We start from the raw sequence: 22,078 nt of genomic DNA, 5'->3' as shown, positions 1-22,078 counted from the left end.
AAAACGTCGTTGGTAGTTTGATAGGAATTGCGTTGAATATGTATATTGCCTTAGGCAGTATGGACATTTTAACTATATTAATTCTTCCTATCCATGAACATGGAATGTGTTTCCATCTATTTATGTCTTCTTTCATTTCTTTCTTCAGTGTTGTATAATTTTCTGAGTACAGATCCTTTACATCAAAGATAGTTTTGATCACTAGTAGAAGTTATCAAAATTTTCAATCTGCATACCCTTCAAACCAACAATTATATCTGTCCTTTGGAAATACATGCACATATGCACAAAGATGTATTGAAAGAATGCTCATTGTATCAGTCTGTAATAGCAAAAATACTAGAAGCATAGGGTAAATTCATAGTTAAACAATAACATATCCATAATACGGCATAATAAACAGTAAGTAAAAGAATAAAATACAACTACATGTATTACGGTGAGAAGTTCTGTAACATATGTGCTAAGTAAAACAAAAAAAAGTGTCAGTAATAGACACCATTTAAATTTTAAATTATGAAATTCTGTGTCTCTGTAAATGCAAAGAACAATTCAGGAGGATACATAATCAGTTACCAGGGGATCCTACAAGTAAAAGAATGGAATTGAGGTCAGGTATGTGAAGGAGAATTAATATTCTATAGTTTGTTTCTCAGCAAGCGTGATAACTACCCCTCTCCTGCTCGCTCTCTTTCTCCCTCGCTCCTTTCCTCTTCCCTGTATACCTCCTTCTGTTCTTGAGCAATCTGACAGTAACAGGAAGGAACTCTGTAAATAATGAAGTGACTTATATTTTTCCATTTTGGGATCCTGAGAATAAACAGTGTCATGGTTTTAGTAAAATCAAGAATAAAGGAGGAACTTCTATTCAACATAGTGCTGGAAGTTCTAGCCACAGCAATCAGACAAGAGAAAGAAATAAAAGGCATCCAAATTGGTAAGGAGGAAGTAAAATTATCATTATATGCAGATGATATGATACTATATATAGAGAACCCTAAAGACTCCACCAAGAAACTATTAGAACTGATAGATGAATTTAGTAAAGTAGCAGGATATAAAATTAATATTCGGAAATCAGTTGCATTTGTATATACCAATGATAAAATAGCAGAAGGAGAAATTAAAAAAACAATTCCATTTACAATTGCTCCAAAGACTATAAAATATCTGGGAATAAATCTAACCAAAGATGTAAAGGATCTGTACTCAGAAAATTATACAACACTGAAGAAAGAAATGAAAGAAGACATAAATAGATGGAAACACATTCCATGTTCATGGATAGGAAGAATTAATATAATTAAAATGTCCATACTGCCTAAGGCAATATACATATTCAACGCAATTCCTATCAAACTACCAACGACGTTTTTCACAGAAATAGAACATATAATCCTAAAATTTATATGGGACCATAAAAGACCCCGGATAGCCTCAGCAATCTTGAGAAATAAGAACAAAGTGGGAGGTATAACGATACCTGATTTCAAACTATACTACAAGGCTACAGTAATCAAAACAACATGGTACTGGCATAAAAATAGATACATAGATCAATGGAACAGAATAGAGAGTCCAGACGTAAATCCACGCCTATATGCCCATCTAATCTACGACAATGGAAGCAAGAATGTACGATGGGGTAAAGATAGTCTGTTCAATAAGTGGTGTTGGGAAACCTGGACAGACACATGCAAGAAAATGAAGCTGGACCACCTCCTTACACCATATACAAAAACAAATTCAAAATGGCTTAAAGACTTAAATGTAAGATCTGAAACCATAAAATATCTAGAAGAAAATATAGGAAGAAACTTCATGGACATTACCCGGAGTAAGATTTTCACTGATATATCCCCTCGCGCGAGCGAAGTAAGAGAAAAAATAAACATGTGGGATTACATCAAACTAAAAAGTTTTTTCACAGCAAAGGAAACCATCAATAAAACAAAAAGGGATCCTACTCTATGGGAAAAGATATTTGCCAATGATATATCTGATAAGGGATTAATATCACAAATCTATAAAAAACTTACTCAACTCAACTCCAAAAAAACAAACAACCCAATTAAAAAATGGGCAGAGGACTTGGGGAGACATTTCTCTAAAAAGGACATGCAGAAGGCAAGAAGACATATGAAGAAATGCTCAACCTCACTAACCATCAGAGAAATGCAAATAAAAACCACAATGAGATACCACCTCACTCCAGTCAAAATGGCTATTATCAATAAATCAACAAACAACAAATGCTGGCGCGGATGTGGAGAAAAGGGAACGCTAGTGCACTGTTGGTGGGACTGCAGATTAGTGCAGCCACTATGGAAAACAGTATGGAGGTATCTCAGGAATCTGAAAATGGAACTACCCTATGATCCAGTAATTCCACTCCTAGGCATCTACCCGGAGAAATCCAAAACTCCAATTCAAAAATCTGTATGCACTCCTATGTTTATTGCAGCACTTTACACAATAGCCAAGATATGGAAACAACCAAAATGCCCATCGGTAGATGACTGGATTAAGAAGCTGTGGTACATTTATACAATGGAGTATTACGCAGCCATAAAGAAGAAAGAAATCTTATCATTTGCAGCAACATGGATGGATCTAGAGAACATTATGTTAAGTGAAATAAGTCAGAAAGAGAAAGACAAGTACCATATGATCTCACTTATATATGGAATCTAAAGAAAAGACTATGTGAATGAACTAATCAGAGTCAGTTTTGGGGACGCAGAGAAAAAACCGAGAGTGGTTAGATGGGTGTGTGGGAGGGGGTTGGGGATAAGGGGAAAGGTGAAGGGATTTGGAAGCAGCTGGTAACCACAAGATGGCCTCAGGGTTTTTCTTTTGAAAATTAATTTGGGGAAGGTATTCTATAATGTTGTAAAGATTTTGTTGGGTATCCGATGGACATGCGTCCTATTTGGGAGACCACCTCAGGGATACTGTGGATACCTGATCATGGCATTGTACATCAGAAGCTAAACATTAATGAATGCCAACTATAATTTTATATATATAATGTGATGGTTCAGTGTGAGGTCGGAGGGATAGTGGATGGGGGGAGGGGGGTTCACAGTATGAGGGATATAAATGATGAACGTCTAAGTATTACCTTGTTTTGTACACCTGAAACTAATAAATAAATTAATTAATAAAAAAAAATAAAAATTAAAATTAAAAAAAATAAATAAATAAATAAAATAAAAAAAAATAAAAAAAAAAAGAATAAAGGAGGAGATGACTGGATTAAGAAGCTGTGGTACATTTATACAATGGAGTATTACGCAGCCATAAAGAAGAAAGAAATCTTATCATTTGCAACAACATGGATGGATCTAGAGAACATTATGTTAAGTGAAATAAGTCAGAAAGAGAAAGACAAGTACCATATGATCTCACTTATATGCGGAATCTAAAGAAAAAAATATGTGAATGAACTAATCAGAGACAGTTTTGAGGACACAAAGAAAAAACCGAGAGTTGTTAGATGGGCGGGGGCAGGGGGGTGTTGGGGATAAGGGGAAAGGTGAAGGGATTAGGAAGCAGCTGGTAACCACAAGATGGCCTCAGGGTTTTCTGAAAATTAATTTGGGGAACGTATTCAATAATGTTGTAAAGATTTTGTTGGGTATCCGATGGACATGCGTCCTATTTGGGAGACCACCTCAGGGATACTGTGGATGCCTGATCATGGCATTGTACACCAGAAGCTAAACATTAATGAATGCCAACTATAATTTTATATATATAATGTGATGGCTCGGTGTGAGGTCGGAGGGATAATGGATGGGGAGAGGGGGGTTCACAGTGTGAGGGATATAAATGATGAACGTCTAAGTATTACCTTGTCTTGTACATCTGAAACTAATAAAAAAATAAAGAATACATTACATTAATACTAAGAAAGCCAACAGTAACACACCCATTTAGCACTCCCCATCTCAGCTCTCAGTGAGTCCCAGGAATGACATCCAATTGTTTTAAGGCCAATAGGGAAATCCCATTCCTCTTGCCACACCATTAATTCACGGATAAGAACGATTACACAGGTCTCAGTTCTCTGGTCTACATCTCCTGTTCATATTACTAGATCCAAAGTGGTCCAATTGTAACAAAGCTCAGGATTCTCCTTCCATGGTATGGAAAACAAGGCTTTGGTTCCGGTTAGATGTAAAGGGGGTAATATATAGTTATGGTTATGGCTATAGAAGAAATCACCCAGAAGATAAAGCACCTTCGTGCCTCATGGAAGAAGCCCAAGCACAGGGCCAGAAAATAGAGCTCTGAATGAGCTTGCCCCAAGGTCACTCTGTCTCAGGATATGTCAATTAAATAGGCTAATAAGTAATCTCTAATGGCTGAAGCCAGTTTGATTTGGCTTTTCCATTATTTGCAACTGAACATATCCCTGTTGATGGAATGTGATAAGTAAAACCTAAGACCACTTCGTGATCTGATTTTTTGAACTGTATAGAATTGCATTTTCTTTATTCCTATTGATATTGATATTCCTATTGAATATTAACTATTCCCTATGGATGACAGTTAGGTTGCTTGAAAATTTTATCATAACTAAGTTCAATGAACATCTGTGTACACCTTTAGGCTTTCATATTATTATTTTCATATTATTATTTCTACAAGTTCATGTTATTATTTTTTATTTTTTCATATTATTATTTTAGGCTTTCATATTATTTCTACAAGACAGATTCCTAGATATGAAATTATAGGTCATAGAATGTTCCTACTTCTCTGCCTGCCTCCTCACCATTAAATTATTCACAACCCTGAGAGATAAGACAAGCCAAAGAAGAAGCCTACAAAAAAAAAAGAAAGAAAGAAAGAAAGAAAGAAAGAAAGAAAGAAAGAAAGAAAGAAAGAAAGAAAGAAAGAATGAAGTCTTTCTTTTTTCTGTAGAAAAGTCACTTTCTACAGAAGCTGCATTATCATTAGCCTTTGGTGAAGGATTTCAAGCCAACAACTCAGAAAAGATGCCTCCCATCTTCTGCCACTCATAAAAAAAAACACTTTGGTCAAAGATCAGAAGTCCATGAGGACTTATGGATTGGCTATGAGTTGCCATGTAACCATATGTAACTCAATACCTAACTTTCCAGTGTTAGATATAGATCAAGTTGATAGTATTCAAGTTGATAGTGTTAATGGACCATGATCACCACCGTCGCCATCAGGACTGTAGCCATTTATATCTACAGCCTACCTTTTTACCCTCTACTTGTCCAGTAGGTCACAATGTTTGGTGCGCAATATTGTCTCTCAGTTTTCCGACTAGCTATCCTCCAATAATCTCACCTACACCTTGCTCCACTGGGTTGTTCACATGAGGACATCATTTCATTACCAATGACTAAAGCCTTCCATAATCTCAATCCCAAGCATCTCACTACCCAAACAACATCTATTTTTCAAGCTCATTCGCTCTAGAAGCACAACTCAAACGATCTTTTGACCCAACTGGAACCAATAATCCAATGATCCTACTACTACCTTTTCACTTGCCTCACCCCCTGGTAGTCTTTACTTCCTCCTTAACCAGTTTAAATTATAAAGTTTTAACTACTTCCTTGCATACTCTCTTAGCTTCATTGCCCACCGCTGGCTTCATTATTCTCTCCTAGCAGAACTCTAACTGAATAAAAAATTATTTGCTTACTCAGTGCCTATAGCTATGCAGCTGAATGAATGCAGCAGGTGAAAACTACAACCAATGTTGACTGGTGTCATTTTAAATTTTGACCACCAACCTCATGTGGGCCCTTAGTTTTCCTAGCAATTCTACAACTTTTCACTAATTATTTATGATCTTCCCCTTCTATTTCATACCTTCTCCTCTCTACTTAAATCTATCATATCTCCTCCCGCCTCCTCACTTTAAACCTATGACCTTGCTTCAGATTTCACTTAAGCAATCAAAAAAGAACTTACACAAGCTCCTATTCTGATGTTTATTTACATAATTGCATCTATGCCCATATACTCTACTGTGATGGTTAATTTTATAGTGTCAACTTGACTGGGCCACGTGGTGCTCAGATATTTGGCTAAACATTATTCTGGGTATGTCTGTGAGGCTGTTTCCGGATGACATTAACACTGAAATCAGTAAACTAAGTAAAGCAGACTGTCCTCCCCTTCTGTTGAAGATGTAAATAGAACAAAAAGGATGAGTAGTAAAGGGAGAATTCCCTCTGACTGACAGTCTTCAAGCTGTATGACAGTATGACATTAGTCTTCTCTTGCCTTCGAACTCAGACTGAAATATATACCATCAGTTCTCCTGGTTCTCAGGCCTTCAGACTTGAACTAGAACTATACCGTTGGCTCTCCTAAGTCTCCCACTTGCCAACTGAGGAATACATACTCATATATATATGAAAGCCCACCCGACTTTCAACTCCCTATATACATAAATAAGGAATTGAGAATTGGCCCATGCTATTATGATGCGAGGTTGAATAAGATAGACAAATATAGAGATATAGGTATATATATTTCCCATAAGCTGACTGTGCTCCTAAATCCAGCACCTCTATGTGTGCACTAGATTCCATACCCTCCTCAATGTTTTCACTTTCTACCAGTCTACCAGAAAAGCCCCAAAGTCCCATCAGTATATAAGCATACTGCAATTTCTGCCATCTTAAAAAAAAAAAATTGATTCTTGGTTAACTGCTCCATTTGTCTCCTTTATAGGAAAACTACTCAAACGAGTCATCCATTGGAGACTAGCATCTCCATTTCCACTTCTTCCATTGTCTCTTAAACCCACTGTATCCACTCCATCCCACCAGAAGGGCTCATATCAAGGTCGCCAATGACCTTCATGTTGCCAAATCCTAGTCAAGTCTCAGTACTCATCTGGCTCAATGTACCAGCAGCATATGCCACAATTAATCATACCCACCTTAGTGAAACACTTTATTGGGCTTCTGTGACAATTCTTGACTCTCCAACTACATCAATAAGAATTCCTTCTCAGTACCATCTGCTGGTACTTCCTTACCTCTCCAAACTCTAAACATCACAGCATTCCAGATTCAGGCCTCAGACTTGTTCATTCTCTTTTCCATCGACATTCACTCCCTTGGAGATCACATCCAGTCTGATGACTTTAAAATTATCTATGGCACACAGATGACTTCCAAATTTATGTAAACAGCCTAGACCACTCTTCTATTCAGTGACATCAAATCTGAACTCTCCTACCCACCCGACTTTCAACTCCCTAAAAGTTAATATACAAAAAAGTACCTTGACTTAAAAGACTGCTAAATTTGCGTCCTAAGGATTTTATTACCCTCTTCCACGGGGAGTAGTATTTTTTACGTACTCAAAGCTATCCAGAAAACAACTCAGATTCAGCCAGAAAACAAAACAAAAAAATTAAGGACTGACTTGAACTCAAGAAATCCAACATAATTTGTTACATTACGCATATCAGGTTATCTCCCTCGACTTTGTTGTGTAAACATGGAGTGGCTCAATTTCTGCCGCAGTAAAGGCCTTACGGAAAGGAAAGAATCCTAAGACCACATGAAAGGCACAAGCTGGGGGCAGGAGGGATGAGAAAACACACTTTTTGACTGACAGCTCTGACAAGGCCTGCAAGCGGTCAGGATTCCTTTTCCTGGGTGCTTCGGAGGTGGAAAGGAGAAGGAAGGTGTCCCTCACACACAGCCCAAGGAACTGAGCACCTCCAGGGTCGGAGAAGGCTAGAGATAACCCAGGGTCTGGAGCTGGCGGAAGCAGGGGTGGGGAGGACACGTTACCCTGAGAAGAGCCAGCTCAACGGATCTTCTCCTTCAGCTGGATGACATGGAGCGCCACAACACCAGGGCCTGGACCCCAGAAATCCAGGATAGACACCAATTCAACAGGCTTTATTCCCGCTCTGCCGAGCGCACGCTGGAGCGTCACGGCGCACACAGTACACATCAGCTAAGGGAGACTACCTCGTCCTACCCCTTCCGTCCCGCCCCATCCTCCGCTCCGCCCCGTTTCAGCCCTCCCAAGACAGCCCACCTGACTGAGCGGTGCGCATGCGCAGGGACTCTCGCTGCTGCTGAGCACCCTGGGAAGTGTAGTCTCTGTGCGGTGGCCGGTGGGCCGAGAGTCCTACTTCCCGGCGGAACCTGGAGAAGTCAGAACACTCTCACCATCGGGGTCCTTATTCCCATCTTCACACCTGTCGGGTCACCTCGCACTCACGCTCCATCCCCACGCGCTGGGCTTGGATCAGGGCGCACCCCGAGAGAGAACGCGATATCCCTTCTTCCATTCAGCGGGTTGTGCTAGAGGAGGCGGGGTCCACTGCCCGCCACCCTCCCCACTCCTCTCCTCCCCTCCCTGACGGGTGTCGGGCTAGTGCCGGAAGAGAGACGGCGGCCCCCGCAGCGGCCGCAGGAGGGGCGGCGGCGGTGGGCGCCGCAGGCAATGCCCCTGCCCGGCTGCTCCGGCGGGAGGTGGTGCGATCGGCGGCGGCGGGGAAGCAGGAGGGGGGCGGCGGCTGCGGCGGCTGCAGCAGAGGGGCCGAGCGCTGGCGGCGGCGGCGGTCGTGAAGGGCATCGGTGGCTGCGGTGATGGCAACGCTGATGTGAGTGTCTGCTGGCTGGGGACCCCGGGGCTGCCGAGCCCGAGGCGGGCGGCCCGGCGGCGAGCGGGAGCGGGAGGCCAGGGGCGGCGAAGGGATGCTGTGTGCGCGGTGCAGAACTGGGTATGCCGCCCGTCGCCGCCGACCGTCCGGTAGGGGCCGGAGCTCTGCGCTGGGGTGGCCGGCGCCGTGGGAGCGGAACCCAGTGTGGGGGTCCCAGGCGGAGGCGGGGGCAGCACAGGCCGAGGGGCGTCTGCGATTGTTCTCAACACCCCTCCCCCACCCCACCCCGTGTGTCTGTTTGTCACTTGCAGCTGAAGATGGAAAGAGCCAGGCGAAGGGGAGGCGGCGGCGGCGGTCGCGGCCGCGGCGGCAAGAATGTAGGGGGCTCTGGCCTAAGCAAGAGTAGACTCTATCCCCAGGCCCAGCACTCCCACTACCCCCACTACGTGGCTTCAGCCACCCCTAATCAGCCTGGGGGCGCAGCCGAAATCCAGGAGCTGGCCTCCAAACGAGTGGACATCCAGAAAAAGAGGTTTTACCTAGACGTGAAGCAAAGCTCCCGGGGCCGGTTCCTAAAGATAGCCGAAGTCTGGATAGGGAGAGGCCGGCAGGACAATATCAGAAAGAGTAAACTGACCCTCTCCCTGTCAGTGGCAGCGGAGCTGAAGGACTGTCTAGGGGACTTCATCGAGCATTACGCCCACCTGGGCCTGAAAGGCCACCGGCAAGAGCACGGCCACTGCAAGGAACAAGGCTCCAGGAGAAGACAGAAGCATTCTGCACCCTCCCCACCAGTGTCGGTGGGGTCCGAGGAGCACCCTCACAGTGTCCTTAAAACCGACTACATAGAGAGGGACAATAGGAAATATTATCTAGACCTAAAGGAAAATCAGCGGGGTCGCTTCCTAAGGATTAGACAAACCATGATGCGGGGGACTGGCATGATAGGTTATTTTGGCCATAGTTTGGGCCAAGAACAGACTATTGTCCTCCCAGCACAAGGAATGATTGAGTTTCGTGATGCCTTGGTTCAGCTAATTGAAGACTATGGCGAAGGGGACATAGAAGAACGAAGAGGTGGAGACGATGACCCACTTGAACTCCCAGAGGGGACTTCTTTCAGAGTGGACAATAAAAGGTTCTACTTTGATGTGGGCTCTAATAAATATGGAATTTTCCTGAAGGTAAGTGAAGTGAGGCCACCTTACCGTAATACTATTACTGTTCCATTCAAAGCTTGGACAAGGTTTGGGGAGAATTTTATCAAGTATGAAGAAGAGATGAGGAAAATTTGCAACAGCCATAAAGAAAAGAGAATGGATGGCAGAAGGGCCAGTGGTGAAGAACAAGAATGCCTCGACTAGAGTGAAATTGAACTCCATCAGGCAAAATTTAAAATCATAAATTGGCTAAAGTACTGATCCATAGTCATTTGAAGAAGTTTTTCCTCTTTTTTGGCCCTTTGTTATTAGTGATACCTCTAGTAGTTTATACTTCAAGGAGTCTGATTCTCATGTTATGTTACTGCATAAAACACAATAATTCTTATGGGAATTCCAACCTTCCCAGAGCTAAATAGTTTAGCTGCTTCATCTGCTCCAGACTACTGAAGTATGCAAATCAGCACAAAATGTGATATTCTGACCTTCTAAATACCATAACTAAGATTGCACTATGACATAATCCTGAAAAAAAGATACATATACCTAATGTGGAAGTGTGAATTACTATTTAACGATTTCCAAAAAAAAGTATTCCATCCCTACTTCATTAAAAGCTGCTAAGCTTACCTGTAGGACAGTTACCACAGAAACAGAAATTGACCTCAAAAATAGTATAAATATATTTATAAAAGTACAAGTAGAAATATATTGATTGTCCATTGGATAACTGAATATTAAAAGGTACCATTTAAGAATCAAACCTTAGAGTTACTATAGAATTCTATAATTTCAAATTTTGTGGTAACCCTACAGTTTATAGTTGCCATATCAAAGCCATGGGAAAGTTTTAATTGGTTATTCTAAACTAATACAATCCCATCTTTACCTCTGTTTATTGTATCATATATTTTATTCACTCCAAAGTTTCAGGAATTACTTTTATGTCACTATTGAGTGGGAGGCTTCATCCTATGGCTTTGCTATGGAAATCTTGATGTTTTCGCTTTTCTTGCTAATCTGAAGGTTGTGAGAGGTTTTTTTCCCAAAATATATCATGGACTGAAGGTGTTATATTTTATGCTTCTTTTTTAACACTATTTCAGAGGGGTTGGTGCACTAATTAACTGATATAAAAATACATCTGTAATAATATATTTTAGTAGCACTTTTGCAATTTCTACCCTTAAAACTGTGTCAACACTTCCAGTATAAACCTGACTTTTACAGGTGTTTTAATTCCAGGAAAAAAAGGTTTTCTCAAAAAAAGCATTCAGAATATAAATTTTCAGTCTGGGAAAAATATATTTGAAGATTGGTTACAAACGTATTTAAAAGGAAAATTCAGGCATTTTCCATGGTGCTCTTTATAATACTTAAAAAGGTTTACTTTACACAAGATTCACCCATTTACCTGTATTAAAAATTACTTTCCAGGAAGTGCCACAGCAATTTTTCAACACCTAAGCAATTTTTTAAACAAGTGGATATAGTGTATATGTGTACCAACCCTCCCTGTATTAACTAACTGAATTTTTATCTGTTGAGCTACATTTTATTCTGAATGAAATTACTGTCTTTTATCTTGGCTTTATTCCCCTCCCACACAATAAGTCCATATAATCATGTTTAAGAGCCAGACACTGATTTCAATCCCCAAATATAGCTCTCATTGATGAGAGCTGGCTGCATGGATTGAGATCAGAATATAGCTCTTCTTTTATATGCTGTAGGTAATTCAAAACTATTTTAACAGTTTTTTTCCTCCAGAAGTTTGTCCCCAAATACATTTAAGTAAAGTCACTAAGAAAACTTTATGATATGAATTAAGAAAATTAATTTCACTGGTTTATGTTACTTAAAAACAAACAATCAGTAACCCAGACATATATACTGGTGCTGGTTTGCAGATTGTATTTCACGTTTCCTCGAGTAGTATGAAGGAATGTCATTAGATCATTATAATTGTGGACCATCTGGATCACTATGGAACAATTAAAGGTTAGAAGATAATATTAGTAACTAGAGTTAATAGCACATGGTGGGTGTTGAGACTCTAAAAGTAGCAAGGATTTTTAAACCGTCCTAACTGTAAAATAACTATCATAGGCTTGATAAGAGTAGTTTTTGGTATATGAAGGAGTGGTGTGCACTTGAATTACTGTACTACTGATTGTTATTGCTGCCCATCATAGTGCCTATTAATAATAATCAACCTGTCAGATTTTGGCAAACTGGAGCTGTGAATATTCCAGTATTTGAGTGTTCCTATCACTATTGCTGTGACTATATACGCTCTCTTAAATCCTTCCCTTCTAAAATATTTATATCCGTTAAGTCTAAATGATTTTTTGGTTTTTAGTCTGATAAGATTTGAGTGTGTGTGTCTATATATATATATATATATATATATATATATATATATGTATGTATATATGTATATATAAATGTGTATGTATATATGTGTGTTATATATATACATATACATGCAATACTATGTCAGACTTCAATATCTTTAATTCATTGTATATAAATATTATTAGTTTAATTTTGCATTAATTAAAGTAAAGAATTAGTTAAGCAGCCAAATTTTCCACATTGTATGTGTGCTTCCAAGTTTTTACCATCTCAAAGCTATAGATTGGATAGATACATATATACCGGCAATTGACTATACTTTAGAATCATTAAGCCTTCTACCAGTCCTTTTGTTTCATGTTTTCATAGTTAATGTATTCCTTGAAAAGTGAAATGATGCTATGATTTTTTGATACTTAAATTCCCAATCATTCATTAGCCATAATCAAATAAGATCCGGTTAAAAACTCTGGTATTAGGACACGTATTGCCATGTATCTTATAAAATAAGCTACTATTCCTATCTGTGCAATATACATTTTATTTATTGTCATTTGTGACATAAGTGAAGCTGCAAGTGTACATGGTATTCTTCAAAATAATAGGGTCCCTGCCTTGAAGACATTAAACTCTTAAGGCATCTGGATGTTAGCAGTCAGAAATGAGCATTGACGTTAGTAACCAAAATTACTAGTTCACTGTATAATTCTAAAACACTGATGATGTTTGCACATAATAATCCAAGCATAATGTGGTACAGACTCAAACTGTAATAATGTAAGCTAATAGTATGAAATTTGGAAACGGGTTCCTCATAATAGTTGGCAGTGTGCTCCTAGCAATTGAAAGCAGCACTAATCTGTTGCTTATATGCAAAAGACGCAATGTATTATAAAAGTATTAACGTTCTGCCACATTTTATAATTTTTCTTGTTAAAGCCCCAAATTGCCATGTCCCTTAAACTTGAGTCAAACACAAGCTTATTTGCACTAAAGAGCATGGCCAAAAAATAAATGACAGGGTGGAAAAGCTAGTTGGAACCTCTTGAAGTAATTGGTTCTAATAGGAGAATTTCACATTTGTCTATTTGAAAGCTATATGGTCCAGGCAGACAATCTGTCAGTTCACTAATTTAATAATGCACTTTACCTTTTGTATATAAAAGATGTACATTTATGCCACTTGACAGGTGGGATGTGTTTCAATAACTACGTAGTTAGAATCTATAGGGTGATCTCTTGCATGCATATGTTTGTGTTGGAACTGCTGTAGTAAAACGTTTCCATTAAATCAGTGTAATGGAGCAGGGTAGACGATGCTTTTGAAACAATTCCCAATACATTTAACAAATAATTTTTAAGTAGAGTTCATATTTGTATTTTGAAGGACTAAAATCAATAAAAAAAGTCTAGCCCCGATTAATATTAAACTTGAGACTGTATCTAATTGAGACGCCCCATAATACCCTGAATGTTAATTTTGAGAATTTGTGCTGACAAAAAATTTTTTAATGATTCTGTTTCATTGTTGATATGTGTTTAATGAAAAGACAGTACATGATACTGTATTAGAATTAAAAGTATGATTGGCTGATATAGTGTCATTAAGAAAATACCCAGAGTAAAGAAATAAAGCTTCAAATTGAGGAAATGCAAAGAGCCTAAGAATAGTTGGTAAGATAAATATGATATTATTTCAAAATTTTACGAAGAACTAACTTTCACCGACCAAAAAGGGTATATTGGGGGATTTAGTGTATCCTTCCATCCTAAAAACTTCCGAGGATGTACATTTCAAAACTAGATAATGTTGTTTAATAATAGGTTGTATGTACTTTACTAAGAAACACTGTGTACTAATAATTCATGGAGAGTATGCTATATTTACTGCATTCATTTTATACCTATGGATACGAATACATTATAAATAGTCATCTTAATATAATCATGTATTTATATTGTAATTTTGCACATATTTTCAGTAAAATAAACATTTATCTGAGCTGCATAATTTGAAGAGGATGAAATTGGAATATGCCCTCAGACGCTCATTTTTAATAAGCAGCTACCATTGATGTATGTACTACCATTTTGTTTTATGGTTTATTTTAATAATTAAGTGAGTAGGACTTATTTTGAATTTTTAAGTGGTGTCCTGAAAATATTTTTGGAAGTGTAATATTTCTTTTCTTGCTTATTCCCAAATGTCTTTCATTGGAACTATTTATAAAAATTCGATTCCAAACTTTATATAAGGGCTTTGCTTGGTCACCACATAGTTTGAAGTCTGTCTTTACCAAAAAACCAAACATCTTTGGCAGGATAAAATCCAAAGTAAACCACAAAGAGAAGTTAAAATTGATTCTATGCCAACAGAATAATACAGGTATAATACTTATCACTGCCAAATAAGATTCTTAAAATCTTTCTGAAGTTTCCTTAAAGATTTCTTGAGTTTCATAGAGAAATAGTATCTAATTGCTAGCCCGTCAGAGAAAGAGAGTAAGGATATTAGCATGCTGTTGAGACAATCCATAGTCCACAATGTTGTAGCAGTGAGGTACAGGGAAACTGTGTTTTTCACTATTTAATGTCATGTGAAAATTGAGTCTTCAGATTACAGTTACTCTGTCATAAAGTAAATGTACCCAAATTTATGTGGATCTTAGGAAAACAATATATGTGCTAGTATATTTTTTGTATGATGTAAAAAGAGTCTTTTTTCTTAATTTGACATAACTTTTTAAGTGATTTAAATTTATTTTAGTAGTGAGTTTTTAATCAATATTTTTGAATGGGGAAAACAAAATATACATGCAACAGATGGGTAGAAAGTAAAAGCATTGACCAATGTTACCAATTTCTTGTGTATCTTTCAGAGTTTCTATGCATATACAAGCATATGTGTATGTATATATATTCCTTTCAAGCATACAAATTAAAACATACCATATACACTATCCTATCCCAGTAATATCAGTTTTACATCTGTTATTCTAAGTGAATTTTTTTCCCTTTTACTTAGATACCATACTTGATCTAGTTAACATAGCTTTTAATTTAAACTATATAATTACACCGAGGGAACCTCAAGGAAATTTTGAATGAATTCCATTGATATTTACTTAAAAATACAAATATTGTATGTATATATTTTAATATCTATAAATATTTAATTTACCTTCCCTATCCCTAACCACCTCATCTTCCTATCTTCCCCTCTTTGTTCCCTCAAAAAAAAAGTATTGGTCTTTTTCCTGAATAATACAGTTCAGGACTGACAGAATATTAAATTACTTAGCCAAGTGTTATTTTAGATTAACTCTGTTCTCTAATAAAAAAACACCCATATTTAAAAACTTTAGTAAATTATTCTAGTCAATTTTTATTGATTCTGTTACTGTTATCTTATTTTTTAAGAAAAAAGCAAACAAGTTATAAGAGCAATGAAGTACTAGAACTATAGCAAAAGTTATGACTTGAAATATTTTGATTTATTAACATGAGATTTTATTTTTATGATGAGAAGGGTATAGGTTATTAATAACCTATTCATTTTTATGATGAGAAGGGAGAAGTTTATTAATGAATAATTAGTTTAACAAATTAGTCAAATCCAAGATTAAACAAAGGAATAAAACTAGTCCTGATTTTTTAAAGCATTGATTCCCCATTGAAGGACCCAGAGTCTGTGAGATGTCCTTGGGACCGGAAAATACAATGATTTGCAGAAAAAGTAAAAACTTTAGGGCTATGAGGTTACAAGTACAACTAAACCATCTCCATTCTAGCAAATATAATTGTTTAAAAATGAAGTTAGCAAAATTACTATTCCTGAAAATGTAAACAAAGCTGCTTTAATAGTTCCCCAGCCTTCTCCCCAGACCCCCCCCCAAAATTCTCTTTTTATTCACATCAAGGGGGCATTTAAGTTCACTTTTCTAATGACCACCAAGAAGAATTATCTGAAAAATTGAAGTTCCCATACTTGAACCCAGAAGGATACTATCTAGTTAGAAATTAAATCAACCAGAGTAAAAGATCCAATACTATTAAGAATATCTTAAAGCATATGTGGGTTAAGAAAGAATTTTTTAATGGATTGGTATCTGTAAATTTTATGAAAATACTAAAAGGTTTAAAAATGAAAGCATTGGTTTAAACTTTAGAATCATATCTACATAATTGGTGGCTTGATTTTCTGTTTGTAAAATGAGGTGTTGTTAGAAGACAGGATGCTCTTTAACATGTTTTTAAAGCATAAGAGTTGACTTATTTTAATGACAAGTAATTATCCTTTGCAGAATATACAACATTGTGAAAGATCTCCAGGTATTTTACTTGTATAAGCTTAAAATGGTTTATATGTGTTGTTCCTTATTTAAAGAGAAGGGTCAAAAGGAAGGTAAATTCACCTTCAAGAATGAATTTTTCTTAAATCTGGTCTAAAAAAATAATGATTACCCGTACTTACTCAAGGAGTGTCCCGTGTCGCTGCTCTGTGGTAAATTGTTCTCCAAACTTTACCTTCTTTTGAATATCCCTTGTGAGGAGTTGCTTATTCTTACTGGGGCCAATGGCATATACCTAAGTAAATAAAAACTTAATGAATTATGCTGCTATGGCGAATTTAGTTTGTGATGTGAATATGAAGAAAATACTGACTTAAATGGAATATACGGTTTCTTGAATGTTGTTGACTTTTCTAAGATTGAATAGGAGTTCTCTGTCCTCCCATTCTAGCCCCTTATACTTGGTTTCTGTAAGTTATTCTATTCAAAGTTTTCGTTGTTTTCATATTACCCCCTAGGAAGTATCAGGGGTAAAGAAAAGGGGAAGTAATCCCTAAGAAAAGTGTTCATAATATTTGAAAGTTAGAGTTGCTGAAAAGGTATGATGGGGGGGGGGCAAGAGTTGTTGGGTTTTGTTATTATCAAAATAATGGTATAAATCTGATTACCATATTTGATCTGATTAAAGTCAGAATTTCTTTTATCTGAAAGTACTATATTCAGAAATATTTAGTATTTTATTTTTCTTAGAGAAAATGGTTCTGTAGGATAATGCTCTTTTTCAGGATATTATTTGTTATTTGTTGTGGATTTGATGAAGTTATTGCCTAGAGGTAGGTTATATAAAAGAAGAAAGAGAGAAGAAAATGGTAGTGGCTGATTATTTTGCTTGCCTGTAACAAAAATCAATCTAAAGGAAATGAGAGAACTAAGTCATTCTCAAAACTAAATCCCTGTTTATTTAACCTTTAAAAGAGCATTTGAGAAAGAATAAGACCTAATTCTGCCAAGGTATAGCCTGACCCTGAGCAAATCATTTAACTTCTGTTGTATGGCTTCCTTATATGAAAAATGAACAAGATTGTGCCAGAAGCTAAGGTTGCCTCCTATTCTGAACTTTTTAAATTCTCTATCAATGGAGTGTGTAAGGAAAAGAAAAAAAAGAAAATACCAGAATTGGAAAATGTGAGTAAGAGATTCTCTCTTTATATTAAAAACAACTATAATAATGCAGCAACCTGTGAAAATACCCAAAGAAACATACAGAAGTGTCAGTTTTATAACATGTATGTATCTCTTTAGCCACACACAAAATAAAATTTTGTTCCTAGTTCTTTTTAAGACCAAATTGTTGTATACTAATCACCTAACTATCCTATGGTTTAATTTTTTTAAAGAAATATTTTTATTATCTATATGAGGTCTCATTCTCTGGAAGCATCCCTTGTTTCTAGACATTCTGTAATCATTTTTATATTCTGCATGGCAAAAGAGTTTAAAAATTAACATCCCTTCTTGAAATGCCATTGTTCCTGAAATAACCCTAAGTCACATTGCTAAATAACACAATAACACACTGCAACTATCATTGCAGTGGTCCCTGACAATCAAGTTCTGCTTTTGACCTCTATTTCCTTGTGAAAGATCTCCAGGTATTTTACTTGTATAATTGTTTACGTCCTATTGAACGTCCTATGTAACAAATAATGACATCTAACAAAGAAAATCGGGAAGGACACTTACCTGTGAACAGTATGGTTCTGCTTCAGAGGATCTATAAGTAGTAGGATGTGCAAAGATAAAACATCATAATGGGTTTATTTGTTTTTAGCCTTGAGAAACTGCAGAGGTTGATGATTGGAGGGTAAGAGAAGAAGCACACACAAGGTTTTTATCTTAGTGGCATTTATTTAGGCACCCCAGTCCGCCACCACCACTGTCAATAGAGAGGATTAAAAATGTGACACCTTTCTCCTTACATGTCTCTTTTTAGTGCCTATTTGTTTATCAAAGATAATGTTTAAAAGTAACCAAAGTGTCTTTTGAAGTGCATATACACATATCTTTTGTTCATTTCTTCTCTTCTTTTCCTCCCTTCCGTACTGTTGGAATTGGGTAAGAACACTATAATTTCTCCCACTATGACCATGGCCCCACTCCATCCTATTTATTTGTTCAGATGACAGTTAAAACACAATAAAGACTAAAGGTGCTCTTTTGAAAATTTAGAAATTGCCCTATGAAGTAGGTCGATAGACTCTAAGAAAGAAAGGCTATCATTTCACTCAACTAATCTCCACATTTACACCATATTTCTGTATAACATTCTAGGATGAATAGGAGACATTTCACTTGGGATGATATGGACTGAAAGGACAGTTACTCCAACTTTTCAATATACAATGGATCTTCAGAAAATATTTTGACTAACATGATTGATAGGTAATTTCAGAAATGAATTAAGCCTTTAGGAAAATTGCACCATGACCATTTTTAAAGAGAAGGTGGTAACAAAAGGAAGAGTCAGTGTATTAGTGCTAATAACCATTACATATTGAATACCTACCAATACTAGCCATATACTAGAACCGTTATATCTATTATTTCTAATCCTCATAACAGCCCTATTATCATCTCTGTTTTAATATAATTTTCCAGAGATTTATACACTGGTTTGATATTTCAGAACTAATATATTTGAACCCTGACTGACAAGCCAAAGATTGTGCTCATTCAGACTACACTGCCTTTAAGACTTACTCTGAAAATTAGTCCCCTAACTAATAAAGCACAATCTACCTCCAAACACCACTATAAATAAATCTGTGTCAAATGACTGGGAATTATTTTATCCAAAACTGCTCCCTATATATGAGGCTAGTTCCAAGAGACCTTTGCTTTTATATCAGACTTCATCTAGGTGGTTAAAGTGTAGTGCTAATAATACAATTTATTTGATCTTTAGTATAGTTTACAGGTTGAACCTCTATTTCAAATAAATGTCAATAATTTTTAAAAGACATCAGATGAAAATGTAGATGGGTCATCCCAATTCTACCCTTAAGATCAGAGAGGAGACAAATTACTCCTCACTTTGTGTCTGCAATCTCATTTTCATAAACCAAAAATAACTGGTTAAATCAGTTGGAAATCATTTTTATCGATATCAGTGAGTTATGTTGACTTTTTTGCCACTTTTTCCTGCCACCTTACTTTTCCTACATCATTCATTTTCATATTTAATTGCTAAGTGTCCTCTTCTTTAACTCCAGCAGGATAAACTGAGATGACTGTCCTATTTACAGGTAGACATTTTTCTCCATTGCTCTAAGCTAATGGTTTTCAAACATTAGAGTGATTAAAATTACCAAGATGCTTTGTTAAACCACAGATTGCTGGCCCCCACCTCCAGAGTTTTTGTTCCTTAGGTCTGGGGGGAGGGGATTGAGGAGAGGACTAAAAATTTGCATTTCTGACAGGTTCCCAGGTGAACTGATCTGGGGACCATACTTTGAGAACCAGTGTTATATGTAAGTTGATGTGATTTTACCTTAGCTATAAAAGACAGTGAAGGAGAAACTTGGTCAAAACAATCGTAGCATCTTGGTAGAAAGAAAGACTTGGGGCTACTCATTCTGCCTTGAGAAGTTTACAAATCTTAAAACAAGCAACATTTTTTATAAATTGACTAGAGTTTGGGTAAAAATTATTCCCTTTTTGTCCTTTCACTACATTTAGTAACTTTTCTTAGTTCCCTCTAATTTTTTGACAGCTATCTTGAGATAATTCCGATAGAAATGAACAATTATGAATGCATGTATGAAAAGCTTAGCTTTCAAATTCCCTGTTTCCCCGAAAATAAGACCTAGCCAGATCATCAGCTCTAATGCGTCTTTTGGAGCAAAAATTAATGTAAGACCCGGTCTCATAAGACCAGGTCTTATATTATAGTAAAATAAGACCAGGTCTTATATTATGGTAAAATAAGACCGGGCCTTATGTTAATTTTTGCTCCAAAAGATGCATTAGCGCTGATGATCCGGCTAGGTCTTATTTTCGGGGAAACATGGTTTATGGAGACTGAAGCATATTTTAATTTATTAAATAACTCTGATGTATAAATCTTAGTAAAAGAAAGTGAATAATTTGTACTCAAGAATTATTAATACAAGTTTTAGTGAATATTAAATATTAGGACATAAGGAGAAGTTAGAATTGGTTTAGTTACATAGTTTTGTATATGTCAAGTAGCTCAAATGGTTCATAATTACTAAAATAGGCAAAGTAAACAAAATAAAGGCTAAAGCTTAAAATGTTGATTATGTCTTAAGATATATGTGGTAAGAAATATACTAATCTCTTTTAAAAGCTATATTTTTACCACCTTCCTGTGTCCTAGCTATATGTGGAGGATAGAAGAACCATATATATACTATAGTGTATTTATGGTACTTTTAAAAAATTAACAATTGGACCCATTGATTTAAATTTAGAAATACTTCACCTGGGACACATATTGAGCATATTACTTGAAAATGTAACTAACATTTAAAAATAATTCATGTTTACCAGCCTATACACATTCTATAATTAATGTGTTAATCAAAATTAAGAAAACTGTACTTTATATATACATCTACACAGTTAATACATATGACTATACATAACCTCTTAATAGCTGTCATTCTAGTAAGTCACATCCTATCAGAAATACTAAATTAGTTATTTATAGATATTTGGCAGTTCTGTGAGTTCATGAACTTCTTTTTGTAATCACTACCCCTTCGATGATTAGTGTTCCAAAACAGTGAATGAATTCCTAATTGTAAAAAAATTAACTGCTGACATGAAAAAATCAGGATCATTATAGGTAGTGTAACTTTTTTTAATTCTCTGTCCTGTCTGTGTTATAGCTACAGTTTAAATTTTAGATTTTAAAAACATTTAAGTCTTAGAATTATAACCTGAGTAGGCTTCAGACAGAATAGAAATTTAAAGATTTCAACTCAACATGAAGGCACACTTCAAGAAGTAGTGTTACCTCCCTGTTACTGGAATTACTGAAGGCAGAGACAAAAACATGCTCTTAAAGTAGGATTCATACAGCAAATTAGTAAATCAGAAAAAAGATTGATTTTTATTACCTTGAGGATTTTTTTCGACTCCGAGAGACAGAATTTTGGGGAATAACAGTTGGAACTTTTGATTTCAGGGCCTCTGTTAATTTACAGGATTGAATAAAGAAGTGTGATTTCAATTTTTCTAGTATTATTCTGAAAACATATTAAGAAAAAAACTTATTTCCTCCCAACCCTTGTTATTGCAAAACAATATAAGAAACAGTTTTCAAAATTTCGTGAGCTTTACTAATTAAATAGTTAAGATAGGTTTTATGAAATTTGCCCTGCAAAATTAAGTGTAGCTTTTATAATTTTTATAAGAAAATGTTCGCTTTTAATCATTTTTTTCAGAATCAATTATATGAAAGAATAAATTTAGTATTTATATTGCTATTTCAAAAGTACCTGCTACGGGTTTATTTGGAAAGATATAAGTGATAGTACAGTAAATCGGAAAACCAAATTATTGGGTATTATCAAAGTTTGTCTTTATAAAAATCCAGATTAAATTCTAGTTAA

The 22,078-nt window shown here is 36.4% G+C and overlaps 2 protein-coding genes across 7 annotated transcripts in view; one reads left to right on the top strand and one right to left on the bottom strand.

Moving 5' to 3' along the window:
* Nucleotides 1-8,181, bottom strand: part of WRN (WRN RecQ like helicase) — a 134,952-nt gene extending 126,771 nt beyond the window's left edge. For 5 of the 6 annotated variants that reach the window (XR_013993210.1, XM_081046236.1, XM_081046239.1 and 2 more), the window contains exon 1: nucleotides 7,806-8,037. The gene's annotated coding sequence lies outside the window, so the exon portion shown is untranslated. Of the gene's footprint in view, nucleotides 1-7,805; nucleotides 8,038-8,058 lie in introns of those variants that run through there. The other variant, XM_081046237.1, reaches the window with a different exon arrangement.
* Nucleotides 8,182-8,447: 266 nt separating this feature from the next.
* PURG (purine rich element binding protein G) overlaps nucleotides 8,448-22,078 on the top strand; it is a 31,741-nt gene continuing 18,110 nt past the window's right edge. Inside the window, 2 exon segments of the mRNA XM_081047114.1 lie at nucleotides 8,448-8,629; nucleotides 8,941-9,813. Coding sequence (XP_080903240.1) covers nucleotides 8,947-9,813 — 867 coding nt within the window. The 5' untranslated portion in view covers nucleotides 8,448-8,629; nucleotides 8,941-8,946.

The sequence above is a fragment of the Rhinolophus hipposideros genome, assembly GCF_964194185.1.
Source record: "Rhinolophus hipposideros genome assembly, chromosome: 4".
NCBI lineage: Eukaryota > Metazoa > Chordata > Mammalia > Chiroptera > Rhinolophidae > Rhinolophus > Rhinolophus hipposideros.
This window is presented reverse-complemented; position numbering and strand designations above follow the sequence as displayed.